A 16941-nucleotide genomic window follows, 5' to 3' on the forward strand; every position below is an offset into this window, starting at 1 on the left:
TTCCAGCCCAGGACAATGGAACTACATTCCACAATTCCTCTGCATTACTGAGTTTTGCCTCATAAACAGCATTTTTGATGTCACCCTACAAGTTTTTTTTTATTCAATTGAGGTCCGGGGTTATATTCTAGCTGATAGCTTTGCTTCACATAGCCTTCTTCTGATCGTAACAGTACTCACAGGTAACTTTAAGTCTTCTTTGATTTTTACTGGAGCTGATCAGTGGTTGAGCCTTTAACATTTTGGTTATTCTTCCATTCATTCGAATGGTAGTTGACCGTTTTTTTCCCACGTTGTTCAGGCTTTTGATGCCATTTCAAAGCATTTGAAATCATTTTGGCTAAGCAATCTATAATTTATTGGACTTGTTTATGTGTTTTTTCCTCTCCTATCAACTTTTTAATCAAAGTGCGCTGTTCTTCAGAGCGATGTCTGGAACGACCCATTTTGCTGAGTATTTCAGTGTGAACTGCACTATAACCAGCATGCACAGCATCTGCTTCCTTCCTTTTTTAAATATGAGTCATAATTGACACCTGTTTCTTCAAAGAATCAATCACCTCACTAATCAAACACAACGCTGCTATTATTTTGAACATGCCCCTTTCAATTACAGATTCAAACACACTGATCGAGCAGCATGCGTTGGGTTGTTTTTCTATGACTCTATAATACTTACTAGTGAATTATTTGCCATGTAGAAATATCCCTTCTACCCAAAAGTATGATTTATGAGGTTAGTGATGTTGGACTGGTATTATTTTGAACACAACTGTAGGTGTTGAACAATCACACAAACATGTAGTGTACTGGTGTTGACATATTTTTGGAACTGCAGTGTATTTTGAATTCCCCAGTATTCTTTTAGTTATCCATCCTGCTATTATACTACCTAAAATTATTTATTTTGTCTTTTGGGGTGGTTCACATACACACACACACACACACACACACACACACACACACACACACACACACACACACACACACACACACACACACACACACACACACACACACACACACACACACACACACACACACACACACACACACACACACACACACAGACACAAATGTCAGTATACTTAATTTAATGTTTGTAGTGTAAATGAAAAAGACCCACTTCACTCTTTAGTTTATTTACAATGAAAACACTTTATTTCTTCATGTTGTAAGTATTGTTTCATTGAAAATAAAAAGAACAGTAAAAAGGAAACAATATACAGTTTGAAACTCATATAATACTCCTTGTCATATACCTTCAGTTTGAACTAGCGCAGATATTGATTGAATGGCTTTTTCATTAAGAGTCCTTTCTGTAATTATTACATATTCTATTCAATCTTTACAGTAAATAGTAACACAAAAAATCACACAAGTCTACAGTAGAGTTTTGCCATACGGAAATGGCAGGCAGTTACGCTAAACTATCAAAGCATCACTTGCATGCACGGGTTATTGTCTACATAGCCTGGATGAAAAAAGAGCGTTACAGGACATCAAAAGCACTGAGAGGGAAACAGAAAATCTTCTCTAAGACTGTGTAACTCTGTTCAATAACAACGGTCTACGTTAAAAGCTTTGCATTACACATTGTTTCAGAGGTTATCCTTCAGTGTTTGCTCCTAGGACATACAAAATAGTCAGCTATTAGAAAGCACATGGCACATATAACAGCTAAGAACTCTTGGAGTGATATAAGAGCAATAATATAATGATATTAATAATAATTATAATAATACAGTAATAGGTGCAATCTCCCCTGCATGTGTCTCCTTCCAGTCTGTGTTGCAATGTATTTTACATTCACATCAATTGCAGTTGTATGATGAATGAACTGTACATGGCCCTTTAATAACACTACAACAGATCAGATTCTGAATAGAGTAGAAAATAAATACCGGTAGTGTGGATTTAGCTCATTCTCAGATAGAGTTTCCAGTTTTGAATCTGGCAGTTCTTCAGTATTTGTGTGGTGTTGTGGATGTACACACACTCACACACACGCACACACACACACACTCACACACACACACATACACACACACAGACACACACATATCCAAACTTACACAAACACACGGAGGAATAAGTTCATAAAAGACACTCTTTTAGTTTTTGAAACACGTGGCCCTTTGTTTCTCTGATCTTGGTGAGAACGTGTACCTCACCTGCAAATTCTGTTATGTTGCGAAGGGGAATGATTCGATGATGATACATGTTTTACATTTCTAATAATTGCTGCAGCGCTCAAAAGAGTGCCCTCTCCATATTTCTTCCTTTCCTCTCTCACTCTCAGCAATCCGTCAATTAATCCAAACTCTCTGTGAGAACGAGGCAAAATTAAATCTAGAATGAATATCAGCGTTTGTCTTCTCTTGTCCCCGCTAGACATGAACAATTATTGAAAGCTCTCAGCTGCAATCCATCTTCCCTGCTTGTCTCCAACATGGCTCTCACTGACTTATCAATAAGCAATGGACAGGCTGATCATTGAGGATAATATGATGGACTTGACGAAATTCGGGCTGTACAAGGAAATGAAATGCCTTCGGACCAACAAGACCAAGCTAGATGTTTTAGTATCATAATTTTAAATGATGGGAGCGGGTGCCGTGCTCTTTAAAAATACGATTTTTTAAAAATTCTGGAGACTAGTTGAGTCCCGTGATGTGTTTGTTTCACCTCTTGCATTGACGGGCCGCATATTTAGACATGGTTACCCTGGGAAACATGACAGCAGCTCTCCCATTGGTCCTTTCTAAACGCAGGTTTTGTTCAGGTCAACTTTCACCGGCAGAGGCCCCGCCTCCTGGCTCTCCTCCGATTGTTTTATGGCGACAGCGATCACAGGACTCAGGTGATACGGGTTTACTTTGTGGGCATTATCCATAAACTCTTTATCTCCATTGATGCTCAGCTGAAAAGACACAAACAAGAAATGGGTGAGAACAGCGACAACACAAGCCACAAGTTCCCCTTGACTTTCATGGTCATGTTTGCTGAGTCACCAAACCGCTGCAGACAGAGAACCCTTGTGAGGGAAACATAAGCTTTTCAAGTCATTGCTCCCCTCACATGTGCATACGTATGGTTGTGGGTTCTCTGTGTGTACCTGTGTCTTGATGTGCTGCTCTGGTGCGGTGACAAGGCTGGCACAGCTGAGCCACAACATGACCATGATGGACAGGAAGAGACAGGCCGCTAAGATCCACCGCGGAAGGCCTGAACGTCTGCAGGACAAAAGAGTCGGACAGGAAAGGAAGGAGACGAGAGTTAAGGGATGAGACCGAAGAGGGATGGAAATACAGAGAAACACTAAAGACATCAAGACATATAACTCACCTGAATGTAAAAAAATACTTGAAAGTGCCCTTTGGAGCCTTTTTTTAACGTTGTCCTGCAAATCCCAACTTATTTATTTAAATTATGTCATTGTTTTACATCTTTTATTGTGTTTTTCCAACTCTTAGTTTCCTTTATGTCAGTATGGGACCTCAGTATGGGAGTCTACCTTTGGTTTTGTCCAAGTTACAACATCCCTGCAAGGAATCAGGTATCCCAGTTGAATGAAAAACTCTGATATGTGTGATGCATTAGCTTTCCCAAGTAAGTTCCAAGTCTCTGCAAGGTCATTTTCATGCAGAGAGTAAACTGGAAATCAGACGTGGTTTGCTTTTGGAAATGGCTGTCATAAACATTAAGTGTATTTTCATGGAGGAAGCTTTAGTTCTCTCATTTAAGTCTTTAATTCTAAACAGGGTAACTCAAGCTCCAGCTCACCGTGACATGCAGCCGAGGAAGTCATGCTCAGCTGTGGGGTCGTCTGTGTGCTGCTGGGCAGGGTGCTTCCCTTTGCCTGCTCCTTTGGATGCTCCCCTCTCGCCATGTCCCCTCACACCTGCCAGACAATTCATTAAAGAAAAAAAATGATTTTAGTTGGATGCTAATAAGGGACATGCATGTTGCTGATATAAATCAATAAAATAATAATTGTATGTGGTGAATACGTTCTCACCATGGGGTCTCTGGGTGTGAGAGTGGACCTGAGGCCAGGGTTTGTCCGCCACGTTGGATCGAGGAGCCTGCAGCTCGGGCAGAGAGTACTCCATCTCTGGCTGGCTCTGAGGAGAGAAAACAACAACATAGACACTCAGTCATCAGAACAATAATTATACCACAGTCATTTCCCAGGAAAGGGTCTGTTAAGCGCTGTGAGGCCAGACCGCAGAGGAGCTGCAACTAACAACAGTTGGCTGGGAAGCTTGAATGAGAGAAACAAAAACACCAATTTCATTTTTATATTTGCAAAGGTAGCACAACTAAACAGAACAGTAAGCGTTAAAGGAATATTCAGACATTAAGGAAATGTATCAATACTTTTCTCACGTTCATATGGTAATTATGGAGCTAAGCTGTTCCCCCAGTCTTTATGCTAAACTAGGCTAATCCCTTCCTGGATCTCGCTCCATAAAAATTGGGGGTCAAACCTTGATGACCATGATTGATCATGGTGTGGTAGCCCAGTAAAACTAAAAAATGACAGAAAAAGACATTTGTGCAGAAAGCTAGAGTGCTGAACCACCTGAACTAACTCTTATGGTTAGTAAAAAGTCTGCCAAATCAATTAGGACACTTAACTAGCAAAATGAATGTGGAGCACTCAATATGTTGCATAACTTAATCCAACAGCTTTCAAAATTATCATTCCCTTCCTTCTTTCTTGCACGTTCAACATGTACAACCGTATCTTTCTCACCTAAACCAGTTTAATATAACCCCTTGAACTGGGACAGCACCTCGGAAAAAATAGCTTTAAAAATGACTGTATTTGCACTGTTGTGTGTTTCATTATGTGCACAGTGTTTCTGTTTCCCCTGGAGAACTCATTAAAAGAGGAGTTTGGTTCCCCACTGCTGACCCTCCCTCCAGTAGTCGGCTTTAACTATACTATTGCTGGCATCAGCAACAACACGCCCACGCACGCGCATGCACGCACAGCTCAGTGGTAGCGCGGTCGCCAACCAATCGGAAGGTTGGAGGTTTAATCCTTGGCCTTGCCGAAGTGTCCTTAAGCCAGACACTGAACCAGCGCTGATGCTGTGTTTGTGTGTAAACGTTCATCTGATGAGCAGATGGCAGCCTCGGCCACAGTGAACGTGTGTGAATGGTTCCTGTACTATGTAAAAGTGCTTTATAAGAACAGCCCATTTACACACACACACACACCAGAGCAGTACAGTAAATCCCACTGCAGTAGCATCAACCTCTCAGTATTTATCGTTCTTAATTTAAGTGGATCAATAAACTTTGAAACCTCTTGTTGTGTCTTACACTATAATGGGAAAGCAGCTAAATTCAATCACTCTCATTACTTTACTGAGGAAAATGATTGATCTGTTTTCTACTGAATTTCAATCACTTTTCCAGAATAACAAAACAACATACTGTGGAGACATGGCCGGTTAGTTGGCTTCACAAAACCCTTACAATCCTTTAAAACCTCTTCTGTTGAAAAGGTTATTTCCCAACCTGGGTTTATTACCCCTAGCGAGCAATGTTTTCAGACAGGGTGCATTGAAACCAGATGCAGCAGCAGTGTGAAGGTTTGGGGAGACGTGAGGGGGCTGATTCTCATTGGCTGCAGACTGAGGAGCTCTAACCATCAGAACAAGCGGAGCCTGATCTGCATCTGTCATGCATTATGAGAGAGGGAACACAAAAGGTGCTCTGGCTTACAGCAAGAGAGAGGAGAGACAGAGAGAAAGAAATAAAGAGGGGTTTGAGAGTTCAGAAACCGTCTCAGTCCTGAAGAGACAAGCTTTCAGGCGGAGGAGTGGTGGATACAATTAGACTGAATCTCACCCTCTTAATTTGTTGATTTTGGGACTGGATACAGTTGGATTTTTGAGGGTCAACAAATGAATTCAAACGTGTAATGTGAAAGAACTTTGAATGACTTTAATCACAAAACAATGTCTCTTTGCCTCCATACGGAGAGGGGAAAGGGTTTCAAAAGGTATCTAAGGACATGGCTGTGCATTAGGTAAGCAAATTATTCATCAAACAAAGACACCTTGTAAATTGTAATTTAAATTGGACTGGTACTGTCAAACTCATGGCCTTTAATCTAGAGGCCTTAAATCTGAACTTTGATTGCAGCACCTTGATGTGGTCAATAAAGATCACATATCTCCATTAGGCACGGGATGACATAGGAGAACAGAAAATGTCTAGAAAATTCAAAAAAACTACAACTGTTAAAGGGTTTAGCACCTCAGACTGAAACACAAGTAGGATTAAAATGTCTGGTGATATTTTACATTTCTCTACTTGTCAACACATCTCATGAAAAGACCAAAACCAACAATAAACGGATCTTACTGAGTATCAAAATCCTGAAATAGCTTCTTGTTCTGTGCCATTGAGCTCCACTGTTGTCCAAACTGAGTGACAACTTCATTAGGATAAACATGGGCTCTGTAGTTTGTGGTAAATAAAACCCACATACACATACACAAGTACACCAAATGTGTCATGAAATCTGCTGAGGAAAATAATTCCCAACATATGCTCTAATTACTCCTGTTTGTTTAAAAATATTGCTTAGCTTTGTTAGGGAACTACTGAGTGTTGTGATAATGTAACCAAAGACTGTCTAATAAGCATAGACAGTTAAAGAAGTAGACCAACAGATCCCGTTGTTCTGGACGGAGACCAGTGAAGGAAAATAGAAGCACTTCTCCGGTGATGGCTAGGCGTTACTGCGCAGCCTCCAACTGAGTTTAACGACGTAGATGTGACGTGTGCAACGTGACTGAAAGTTGTAAGTCTTCTGGTAGCTGTGCCAAGAGAAATCTCAATCATTAACAATCAGCAGAGACTGAGAGCGTAGGTATACGTAAGGAGATAACAGAGACACAGGCTAATTACTGCTAACTAACATGCTAGTTAACATTAGTAATTAAACCTAAATAACTGATGTAAATTGAAACTGTCTGCGTGCTTCTCCTGGCAATACGGTGATTTGTCGACTATGCGACAGCAAGTCGTGTGGTTATGACACAATTGTTACCCTACTTTTACAAAAACGTCTGCTACGGAGCCCTAACGTGAGATAAAAGGTAATGGATCCTTTTATACATTGTTGTGTTTCTTTAGAAATAAACACTGCACAAATAGAGTCTTAAAACGCTTCAGATGTAAAGTTATTTACTGTCAAAGTGGCGCCCAAATGAATGGCAAGCAATGGGATGATAACTGCAGGTGATGGCTTCATAGCATTAAAATGGCGCCATGGGAGCTTCGCTTAGAGAGAGAGGAGAGGCTTACCCCCTGCTGATTAGGAAAGAAATTCCACTCTCTCGATACTTCCGGCTTCTGAACTGGTTGGAGTTCCACCAGAGTTCCTCTTGGGGCACTCACAGGCGAGTGCAGAATGAATGAGACAAAATCCACTCAAAATCCACTTTCCCCAGGATATCATTTTTTTGCCTAGTAATTTGAATTTTGCATTTGAAAGGAGAGGCTACGCCAATACACCCTGCTGGGTGTTACGTTTTTTTAAAGTGGCTTTTTGTTCTAAAAAGCTATTTGAAATCTCAAAGACGTCATACACATCATACGGCCGGGGATGCTGCTTTACGGGAAAGCTCTGAGTCACTTCCTTGTCTCTCGAGGCATCGACAGCACAGCGGACAGCTTAGGCTCTCCCGGTCAATCCACGTGCTAGAAACAGGTTTGCTAATGTTTGAAAGACCACGCCGACATATTCACTCTGACATTCTGGCTCCGCTTCGGATGCCATCAAGCGGGATCTCCAGTCGTAATCAGTCCTTCGCTGACCGATCGGCAGTCGTTAGCAGTATGCTGGCGTGTTATGGGCAACAACAAGTCAACCTGTAACAAATCTGAAGGACATAAGTACTCGTTCATTCCACTTTCAAACTATAATCCAAGTTGATCTTGCAAAAACTATAATCAAATCGGTGAATTCTTAACGGGCAAAAGAGACAAATTTAGCCGTTTACCTTCATAGAGTCCCAATCATTTTACACTCGCCTGCACCACCCCCCCCCCCCCCCCCCGGTAACTGCAACCAAATTTGGTACAAGGGGACTAAATACGGAGTGAACAGGCTTTCCGTAGACAGGCTTTAATGTTCCATTCCATTCTCTAAAAACTCTAAGTAAAGCCTCTCTCATCTGATCTGGTTTCATAAATTGTTACTCTGTTTTCCTTTCCGAAGATGTATCTGCATGAACCAACCTTGAACCAATACTCCTTTCCTCTGGAGCCTCTTTCTTATCTTTCTATGCTCACGTCATCTAAGTGAATAAAGCGATTGTAAGACAATTTATACATTCTTGTGTTTTCTCATTAAACCTTTAGAACATTGTGAACGGCACCCTGCTTTGTGTCACTTTGTTCTCCGACATGTTGTGATGCTTTCAGAATCAACCCACAGAGGTCAAGCCGGTAGGTGATAGGATAGAAACAGCAAAACAACTGTGTCCGTTTGTTTTAGAACGCTGAGCCTTGTTTAAAAATGAAAAGAAATGTACTTGTGACCCAATTTTAAAAGTTTGTCTTCAGTAAGGACTAATGGGCTCGGGGCTGAGAGCATCCTGTATGTGATGTTCATGCTTAAGTCACTTTCATTGTCATGTGCCTGGAGGAGTACACTAAACTCTGACAGTAAACCGATTTCCTTTTTTCAGTGTAGCATCATAAGTTACGCTTCCTCCAAACTCTGTTATTTCACGGGAGCTCTCCGCTCATCAGGGTTTCTGTTTCATTAAAATGCATTCGGGCAGAATGACTAATGCAACCGTCAAGAACAAATAGGGAAATAGACTTTCTCTCTTTGTATTCAGCCTTACGCCGAGTTCAATTTGTTCTGCAGGCCAGCTCGCTAACAAAACCACAGCTCAGCTGGAGGAAGTCTTAAATCGACTCACTTTTGTCCCAAACACTCTCACTCCGTTGCACCATCATGGACTAATTTGTCAAAATAGCAAGGGGGTGGTGAGAAGTAAATGACTGAGCTAAAGCCAATATTTCCTCAAAATTACAAGTTTTCTTTATTTTTTTCCATCACTGGGGGACAAACCGCAGTTGTAACCTAAGAGTAACTTACTCCACCCTTATAATCTGAACTAACTGCTACCACTGATGTTTGTTTATTATGCACATGACTAGTTATTCTCACAACTTGAGGTCACACAAGCACACAGATGGATGTTTAAGGACAGCAAGCTCTTTATGGCCATCCACATCATTTATATGGCAGACACCCCCTCTGCTGTCCCTTGATTTAGCTGGATTTTTTTCTGTTGTTTCAACACTCGGAGAGTCAATCTGTCAACTTGGTGGCGGTTTGCCAGCTGCCCACTAAACACAGGCCTGATAGTCGTCTCACAGCCCCGTGGAGCCTGGCTTCCCCTCGCTGCTTCAGCCTGCATGTCACTTTCATAAAGAGCAAACATCCATCAATATGTCTGAAAGAAATGTTAGTAATTTCATGTTCTGTGGCTGCTGCATCTCTATAGGAGGGGGTGCCTCAAAGTCCATTCTGCTCACAGTTTCTTAAACCTAATAGTGAATTAGAGCATATAAAAGACTCCTCTGTTATACAGTAGCCCTTCTGTATGGGTTACTGTGTATGAATACTGTGATTTCTCATTGAACCCTTTAATTATGTAGCTAAAAATGCCATCAAAGTCACAAACGGGAAAACCCCTGACAGGGATGCAGGTTTCTGACCAGTTTTTGGAGGACATAGTTGGGTAGTCTGGTGGTAAGACAGACCAATACTTATTATAGACCTTAGAAATATGGGTAAGATCAACTAAAGAGCCAGAGTACGTATTTCTGCATACACCTATACAATTGCTATGTAATCATAGAAATGTAAAGACATTTTTAATCTGCATCTGGATGCAGAGCTGCATGAAAATACACACAAAGGGACAGATAATCACTGGATGTCTACCTGTACTGACGTAAGTAGTTAAAAATATCTTTTAAAAAACCCTTAATTCAAATCCTGTAAAAAAAATAAATGAAATAAATAAAAATCCTTAATTCGGACCAAAACTAAATAGTTCCAAAACTACTTACAGTTTTTTCAGATGTTCAACACACAAACCAAAGGGAGCCAAAATATAATTTCCTTGCTAGGGGTAGTCATGAAACTGAGTGTGTCAGCTCCATTTCAACTTACAGAACTAAAACTTCTGAGTGTGTATTTGTCACAGCCAGATTATTAGTCTTTATTGCAGACCACACTTTTCTAAGTCTCCCAGTGAGTCTCCATCCTGAGGTGAGTTATGAAATATGCATGGTGCTGAAGTAATTGACACAATTTAAAAGGACATTTATAAACAATTAAAGTGCTGATCAATGAGTGCGGCTCTCTGAAGTCAGCCACCTTGTCCCCATCCCGCTGTGTGCCCTTGCTCACTCAACCTTCACAGATGCACTGACTCTAAAATGGGCTGTGAGATGTTTTGGCAGTGACCCAAGCTCTACGCCAGTGCATAGCTTAGAGGATATATTTCACTATCTTAACAGGAAGCAGGGGTTAGCTCAACTAATAATCTATAAAGGTCTGCTTGCTTGCTTTTAACCTCCAGGTAAAAACATGAAAAAGCTTTGTAGATATTAATCATTTTACCCCATCATGACTCAGCGGGCCCTAATATAGTGTATAAGGATTGTAAATGTAAATGTAAATGTGCTGTATTTATATAGCGCTTTTCCAGTCTTAACAACTGCTCAAAGCGCTTTTACATCTACAGTGAACATTCACCATTCACACACATTCATACACTGTGGCTGGGGCTGCCGTACAAGGTGCCACCTGCTCATCAGATAAACATTCACACACATTCACACTCCGATGCGCAGCACCGGGGGCAACTCAGGGTTCAGTGTCTTGCCCAAGGACACTTCGACAATGACTGCAGGGGCGGGGATCGAACCACCAACCTTCCAATTGGCAGGCAACCGCTCTACCACTGAGCCACAGCCGCCCTTGTACATGATTGTCCATTTATAGAGATTTTAGTATGCATTTCTTTTGCAGCGATGTGTTGTCAGTGCCGATATTCAGAATGACGTGGTAAAATCTTGCAGTACTACAGTTTAAAATTTTAACACATAATTCCTAAATTATATTCCGATTCATGCAACATGAACAAACACTGTAAAGAAATACACATATTCTCACCATCACAGTAAAAAGTGGTGTATTCTGTGTTTCTCTTTGCTTTTGTTCACTGATAAGATTTGATATGAAGTGTGCTGGATGGACTCCAACACAAACCAGAAGAGGACTCCCTTTTAAAAGCTGACTTTGCTGCTGTGTTTTCTCGCAGCATTGCTGGTGCAGAGATCACATGTCGGCCTAATTTCTTACATTTTTGGGAGTGACGTTTGGGTCAGTGTAGCTGCAAGTTATTTTCTTTTTCAGTGTAGCCAAGGGAAGCATTGCTGCTTCTCACAACTCTATTGTTTTTCCTCTCTGAATTATCAACACGCCGCTGCCGCCACAAATTAAAAAAACACATCACTTCAGGCATATTTGAGAACTTCTAGGAGCTGGCTTTAGCTTTAAACACCATAAGGTCACATAAACTGTGAATGGAAGAGAGAACAGAAAACGTTCATTTACCTGAACATTTAGCAGAGTCTAACTTTGAACATTTATCTATTAATGGTCTTACCTGAAAGACCACAACTTTTCCATCATCAGCCTGCAGATAGAAAGTCCAGGTGGAGGAGATGAAGCTCTGGGCAGAACTGACGATGTCGTTGCACCAACTGGACACGGCCTCCATCACAGAGGGGGGCTTAGGGCGGAGAGTCATGGCCCTGAGCTGCAGAACAGAGCGCAAGGTCCTCTGTTACAAAGAGAAGTACTGACTATGTATGTGCTTCAGTATACTGTATGTGCACACTACATGTTGCTAGTAGTGATACTAACATCCAGACGGCTTCACTTTGGCTCTCATGGCTGCATTTGCAGTGTTTGTGTGTGCAGCCTTTCTCACCTTCCTCCTCTTGATCTCAGGTTCAGAGGGTTGGCTGGCACAGCCGGTGCAGCAGGCCTCCTGCTCCAGCAGCTTAATATATGCCTCCTGGCAGGCTTGAGAGAGAGAGAGAGAGAGAGAGAGACAGAGAGATAATTGTGGAGAATGAAAGAAGAAGCACGATGGTAAAAACTGAAAGACAAAGAGGAGTGTGAGAGAACAAAACGATAAAGAAGAAGCACAAAGGAGAGTGGGCATTGAGCATTGGGTAGAAGATAGTTAAAAGTAAAACTGGCACTGGCTGTTCATGTGGAAGGAAGATATAAAGATGCAAGGGAGATGTATCTGTTGGCCTTCCGGGGAGACCATTCCCTCCACGTTGCCGTGATTTAAACAGGGGGCAATGAAGCGTGCCTTCTGGATGACAAATCACATCATTGATTTCCAATACAGCACTTCAAAAAAGCCCCAAACAGCCAGAAGAAATAGTCACTAAGTCTGGCAGCTTTTAGGAAACAATATTGCGACATGGGCCGAGCTGTTGTGTTCAACATTTTGATGTTTAGGTTAAAGTCAAAAGGATTCACTTCTTAAACGTTTTGAAGGATTCTGGTCGATTTTAACATGTAGCTCCGTTTTTTTAAGATTTGTAGTGCTGTCAGTAGCGAGACCAATAAAACCAATCGGTGTTGTCTACACCAAGAGAGAGTTAGTACCCAGCAGGCTTAAACAGGGCAAGTTTTAAAAGTGTTTCTAACCTAAAAACATGCTCAAAATGTCATTACCAGTATTTAGCCATGTGCAGTTATTTCTTCCAAGTGAACACGGCAAATTTGACTGCAGCAGATGTGACAGAAAGGCATAAAAGTTGTGTTGATTCAGCCAGTGCACATGCCTCTGTTTAGTTCATGTTTTCCAGTAAAGTCCACACTAGTTGATTGTCACAACTTTTATGCCTTATTGTCACATCTACTGCAGTCAAATTCCCTGTGTTCACATGGAAAGAATAACTGCACTTTGTCTCTCTACTGACATTACTATGAATTTTAAAAAAAACAGAGGTGTATGTTGAAATCAACTGGAATTCTCCATTAAGACACAATTTAAGAAGAAATAGCTGGAAGTGAAACCTGCATTTTATGTTGCACTTAGTAAACTTAGATTGCAATGAATCATATTGACAAAGTGTTAAGAACTGAGGCCTCAGCAGTAGGGCTGCACCATATAGGGGAAAATATGGGATATGCGATAACGTTGTTGAATATCGCTATAACAATATTACTTGCCATAAATAAACATACGCAAATGTACTCAGTACTGCTGCTTTCCCTATACTGCTAAAACATGACAAATTGATTGTTTCCTTGACATTCTTTTTTTGACATTCTGAACACTGAATTGAATATAAAAGGCACCACTAAAAAATAATGGCAGATACATTGTGAAGTGCAATTTTCTGACATTTTCTTTCAACTATCACAAATATCTCTGGGCGTCTATCGCCATAGGTAGCAGTCTTTTGCGATGCGTTTATTGCCTTAGTTGATATTTCAAAGACGATATCATTGCGATGACGATAAAATAAACAACGTTGTATTGTGCAGCCCTACTCAGCAGCTTAAACTTTGGCCTCAGCCTGCACAGCAAGACTGTCAGCCATTCAAACAGAGACAGACAGTCCAAGAGACAGACTGACACACTGACTCACCCCCCTGACACTCCTCCCTGCTGGTGTTGAAGCCGGCGTTGCCATTGACAAACTGGCAGATGGAGTAGAGCCGACAGCCGCGGTGACAGGCGTTCATTATGCAGTCCTACCAGGCAGACAGAGAGAAGAAAGGGGCGATGCAAAATTAGAGATGTCTCCTGCACTCTTGGATAAACCTTGTCAGAAAATATGACAAAGATGGGTTATGGCATCCTTTAATGACACGTTGCAGCTGTTGTATTATAGCCTGTCATAAACAGTTGATAAGAGGCTTTCAAATGAAAACCAGTCATAATGAGCCAGTAGCGAAAAAAACAAATCAAAAACTTGTGCAGGAAAATGAGGTAGTGTGAAAATAAGATGCACAGTCCTGTACTTCCTCTTGCCATTCTGCATTAATTCTCGGTTTGAAATAAGGAAACAGCGCCCTCTGGTGACCTGGGAACAGGACAGACAAAGAGATTCCCTGACCGCGACCATAAAGGGTTCATTACAGCCTTGTGCTTGTCATCATCTTCACAGCGTGGCCCTGTTTATTCACAGAGGGGTGTTTATCTCAAACCATTTAACTTATAGATTCAAGGCGAGTCAGACAACTGTCTATTGAGCATTTCTGTAGTTACTGCCCAGTATGTTGGCGCTAAAACGCGATATAATATGCTTAAGTTCCCCGTTTTCAATCAAAATCTTCAAAGCAGGTGACTGTGCATTGCTTTGCAGCTCTGCTCCTGCTGCCCTGCAGGATGCCTGAACCACACCTGAAGGCAGCACAGGAGGAGGAGGATGAAGAAGAAGAGGGGGGGGGGAGGAAAAACACCCGACACTGGAAGTCTATAAGGCTCCAAGGCATAAACTCCATGGTGAGATTACCAGCAATCATTTCCCGTCCTGCTAGGGTCTAGTCTGGCGTCGTGTGAGCAGGAAGATGCTGTGTAGGCTATACTGGCATTAAAAGATCATTGTTTCATGGTTCATAATAGTCTCACTGATCGTCCACAGCATGCGCTACGCCTGCCCTGGGCGACCTTAATTGCGCATTAAGGATGTATCAATGATTGGCGCAGTTTAAAGCGAGTGCATCTCGAGATGAGCTGAGTGAATGCAGTGTACTTCTTGGACGAGTCTGTGAGGTGCAGAAGAAAATGAGCTGCATCCATCTTTCGGCCTAATTGTGCGCCGTAGCAACTAAGAGGATGCAGCGAAAATCGGAGCGAGCATGCCATTACGCACAACCTAAACACAACACATTTCTTTCATAATTTCCGTGTAAAGATAGAGGTTGTTGTTTTTTTATGCCGAGTACATTGCGTGTTTGTGCTGAAATGTCGGACAGCGGGATATAGCATATGTGTCAGCTTTGCGATAATGCGCTTTCTGCAGAGACAGCCGACGCTACAGCACACAGGAATAACTTACTTTAGCAGGGCTTTTGTTTTTTATGGTGAGCTGGCATTGCTTTTTGCAGTAATTGATGTCGCCCAGTTGGTTGTCAAACAGATCCGAAGACGCCGCAGCGAGCCCGGCAAGAAGCACCGAGACTAGGGCCGAGAAGCCGCACATCTTTTCGCCGAGCCGGAGCATGTGAAACCCTGGAGAAGAGGAGCGGAGAGAGCGGAGAGAGCGGAGAGAGCGTCGAGCAGCACTGGGCTCCCTTTGTGGCGGCGCTGCTGCTGCTGCGGATGCTGCTGATGCTGCTGCCTCAGCCCGGGTGCTGTCTGCTCCGCTGGTCTGCCTCGGCTCGTGGCGTCACGCGCATCCTCATCATCATCATCACGCACAAGCTGGCCCCCCTAAACACACACACACACACACACACACAAACACACACACACACACAAACACACACACACACACAAACACACACAACCGGCTTTCACTGCAGTGCACAAAGTGGCAGTGGTGACATTCATAACAAAAATGTGTGAGACAGTTGAAAAGGGCCACTCTGCCGATGCCACGCACAGAGCAGAAAATCAGAGCGTTTGTTGAAGTGTTGACAGGTCATGCATTATCAATGTTGGCCTATCCGTTGAACGGAAAGATCCTGCTGGGACATGTGGGCCACAACACATGTCTGAGGAGAGATGGCCTGGAGAACCAACAACTAATATATATTTCATTGTCTGTTTGATGGTTTCTTTGTGATGCACTCTGTAACTTTGGCTTATAAATGCTTTAATAACAAAACACTGTAACGTGAAGATGACTCTTTGATTATTGTGAACATTGTAGGAATATTGTGTAGCCTACATTATAGCTATCAGATGAAAATAAGCTAAACAGAAGCCTAAAAGAAGGCTACCCAAGTATTAGTGGCAAAAGGCATTTGGCATATTAAAAGTAAAAGTAGGCCTACTCATTATGCAGAATGGCTCCTTTTAAGACTTGTATTCTTAGTTTTATTGATATACAGTGGACAGTGTAAACAACAATTGAATGTTGTAGCTGAAGCTGAGCTCTTTCATTCCTACTGTTGGACAGGTGAATCTAGAACAATAGAGAATATTTCAAAGTAGAAGTAGTTTTGTAGCCTATATAAATAATTGATCTAGCATCATGTATTTACAGTGTGATGTAGCAAGTACAGTAATAACATACATAGAATAAAATGGGAATATTCATGTGCAAAATTGTGCAAAGTAGGCTACTTGAGTAAATATACGTAGTTGCTCTTTACTAAGCCGATATTTCCAGAAAGTGTGATTTTAGTAGTAGGCTATATTAGTGTGCGTGTTTGGCGTGTGTGTGTCACGCAGCACTAATGACTTGTGACTGAGTGGGAATACAAGGGAGGAGCAACCAGTGTGGACCCGAGTGTTCCGGCAGCAGCAGCAGCATTAGAGGAAGTCCTCCCCGGGACCCGCCAGCAGCCTGCAGCCGGTTTGGGCTCCAGACTTCCAGCGAAGAGCCAACATTTGATCTGAGAAGAGCCGCTGGAGAGGGAAGCTGCGCGGTTCCGGTCTGCTCTTCACGGCCCAGAAACTCGACAAGGACCGAGAGGGAAGAAAAGCAGCTGAAAGAACCATGTTTCCCTTCATGTTTGTCCTTCTCCTGGTTCCACATGTGCTGTTGTCCTCGACACGTAAGTACCCAACTTTAGTCAACTGAGAGACAGACAGAGACAACCGAGTGGACATCTCCGTGTTTCTGTCGGTGTAGACCTCAGAGTGTGCTGGGGGGGGGGGGGGGGGGGGG

The 16941-nt window shown here is 42.3% G+C and overlaps 2 protein-coding genes across 3 annotated transcripts in view; one reads left to right on the plus strand and one right to left on the minus strand.

Moving 5' to 3' along the window:
- Positions 1 to 1380: 1380 nt before the first annotated feature.
- tmem59l (transmembrane protein 59-like) lies at positions 1381 to 15505 on the minus strand. The gene is made up of 9 exons (XM_034882106.1): positions 15163 to 15505; positions 13747 to 13852; positions 12060 to 12154; positions 11733 to 11885; positions 4022 to 4127; positions 3787 to 3904; positions 3119 to 3236; positions 2036 to 2923; positions 1381 to 1998 (listed from the first exon to the last, which is right to left on the minus strand). Exons 1-8 carry the CDS (start codon positions 15325 to 15327, stop codon positions 2765 to 2767), a joined length of 1020 nt encoding a protein of 339 aa, XP_034737997.1. The 5' UTR covers positions 15328 to 15505; the 3' UTR covers positions 1381 to 1998; positions 2036 to 2764.
- A 1052-nt stretch (positions 15506 to 16557) lies between these two features.
- The window catches only part of crlf1b (cytokine receptor-like factor 1b), an 11320-nt gene continuing 10936 nt past the window's right edge, over positions 16558 to 16941 (plus strand). The window contains exon 1 of one of the 2 annotated variants that reach the window (XM_034882582.1): positions 16558 to 16828. In XM_034882582.1, the coding sequence (XP_034738473.1) occupies positions 16771 to 16828 (58 nt within the window). In that variant the 5' untranslated portion in view covers positions 16558 to 16770. The remainder of the gene's footprint in view (positions 16829 to 16941) is intronic. The other variant, XM_034882583.1, reaches the window with a different exon arrangement.

Source organism: Etheostoma cragini, chromosome 9 (genome assembly GCF_013103735.1).
Source record: "Etheostoma cragini isolate CJK2018 chromosome 9, CSU_Ecrag_1.0, whole genome shotgun sequence".
Lineage (NCBI taxonomy): Eukaryota > Metazoa > Chordata > Actinopteri > Perciformes > Percidae > Etheostoma > Etheostoma cragini.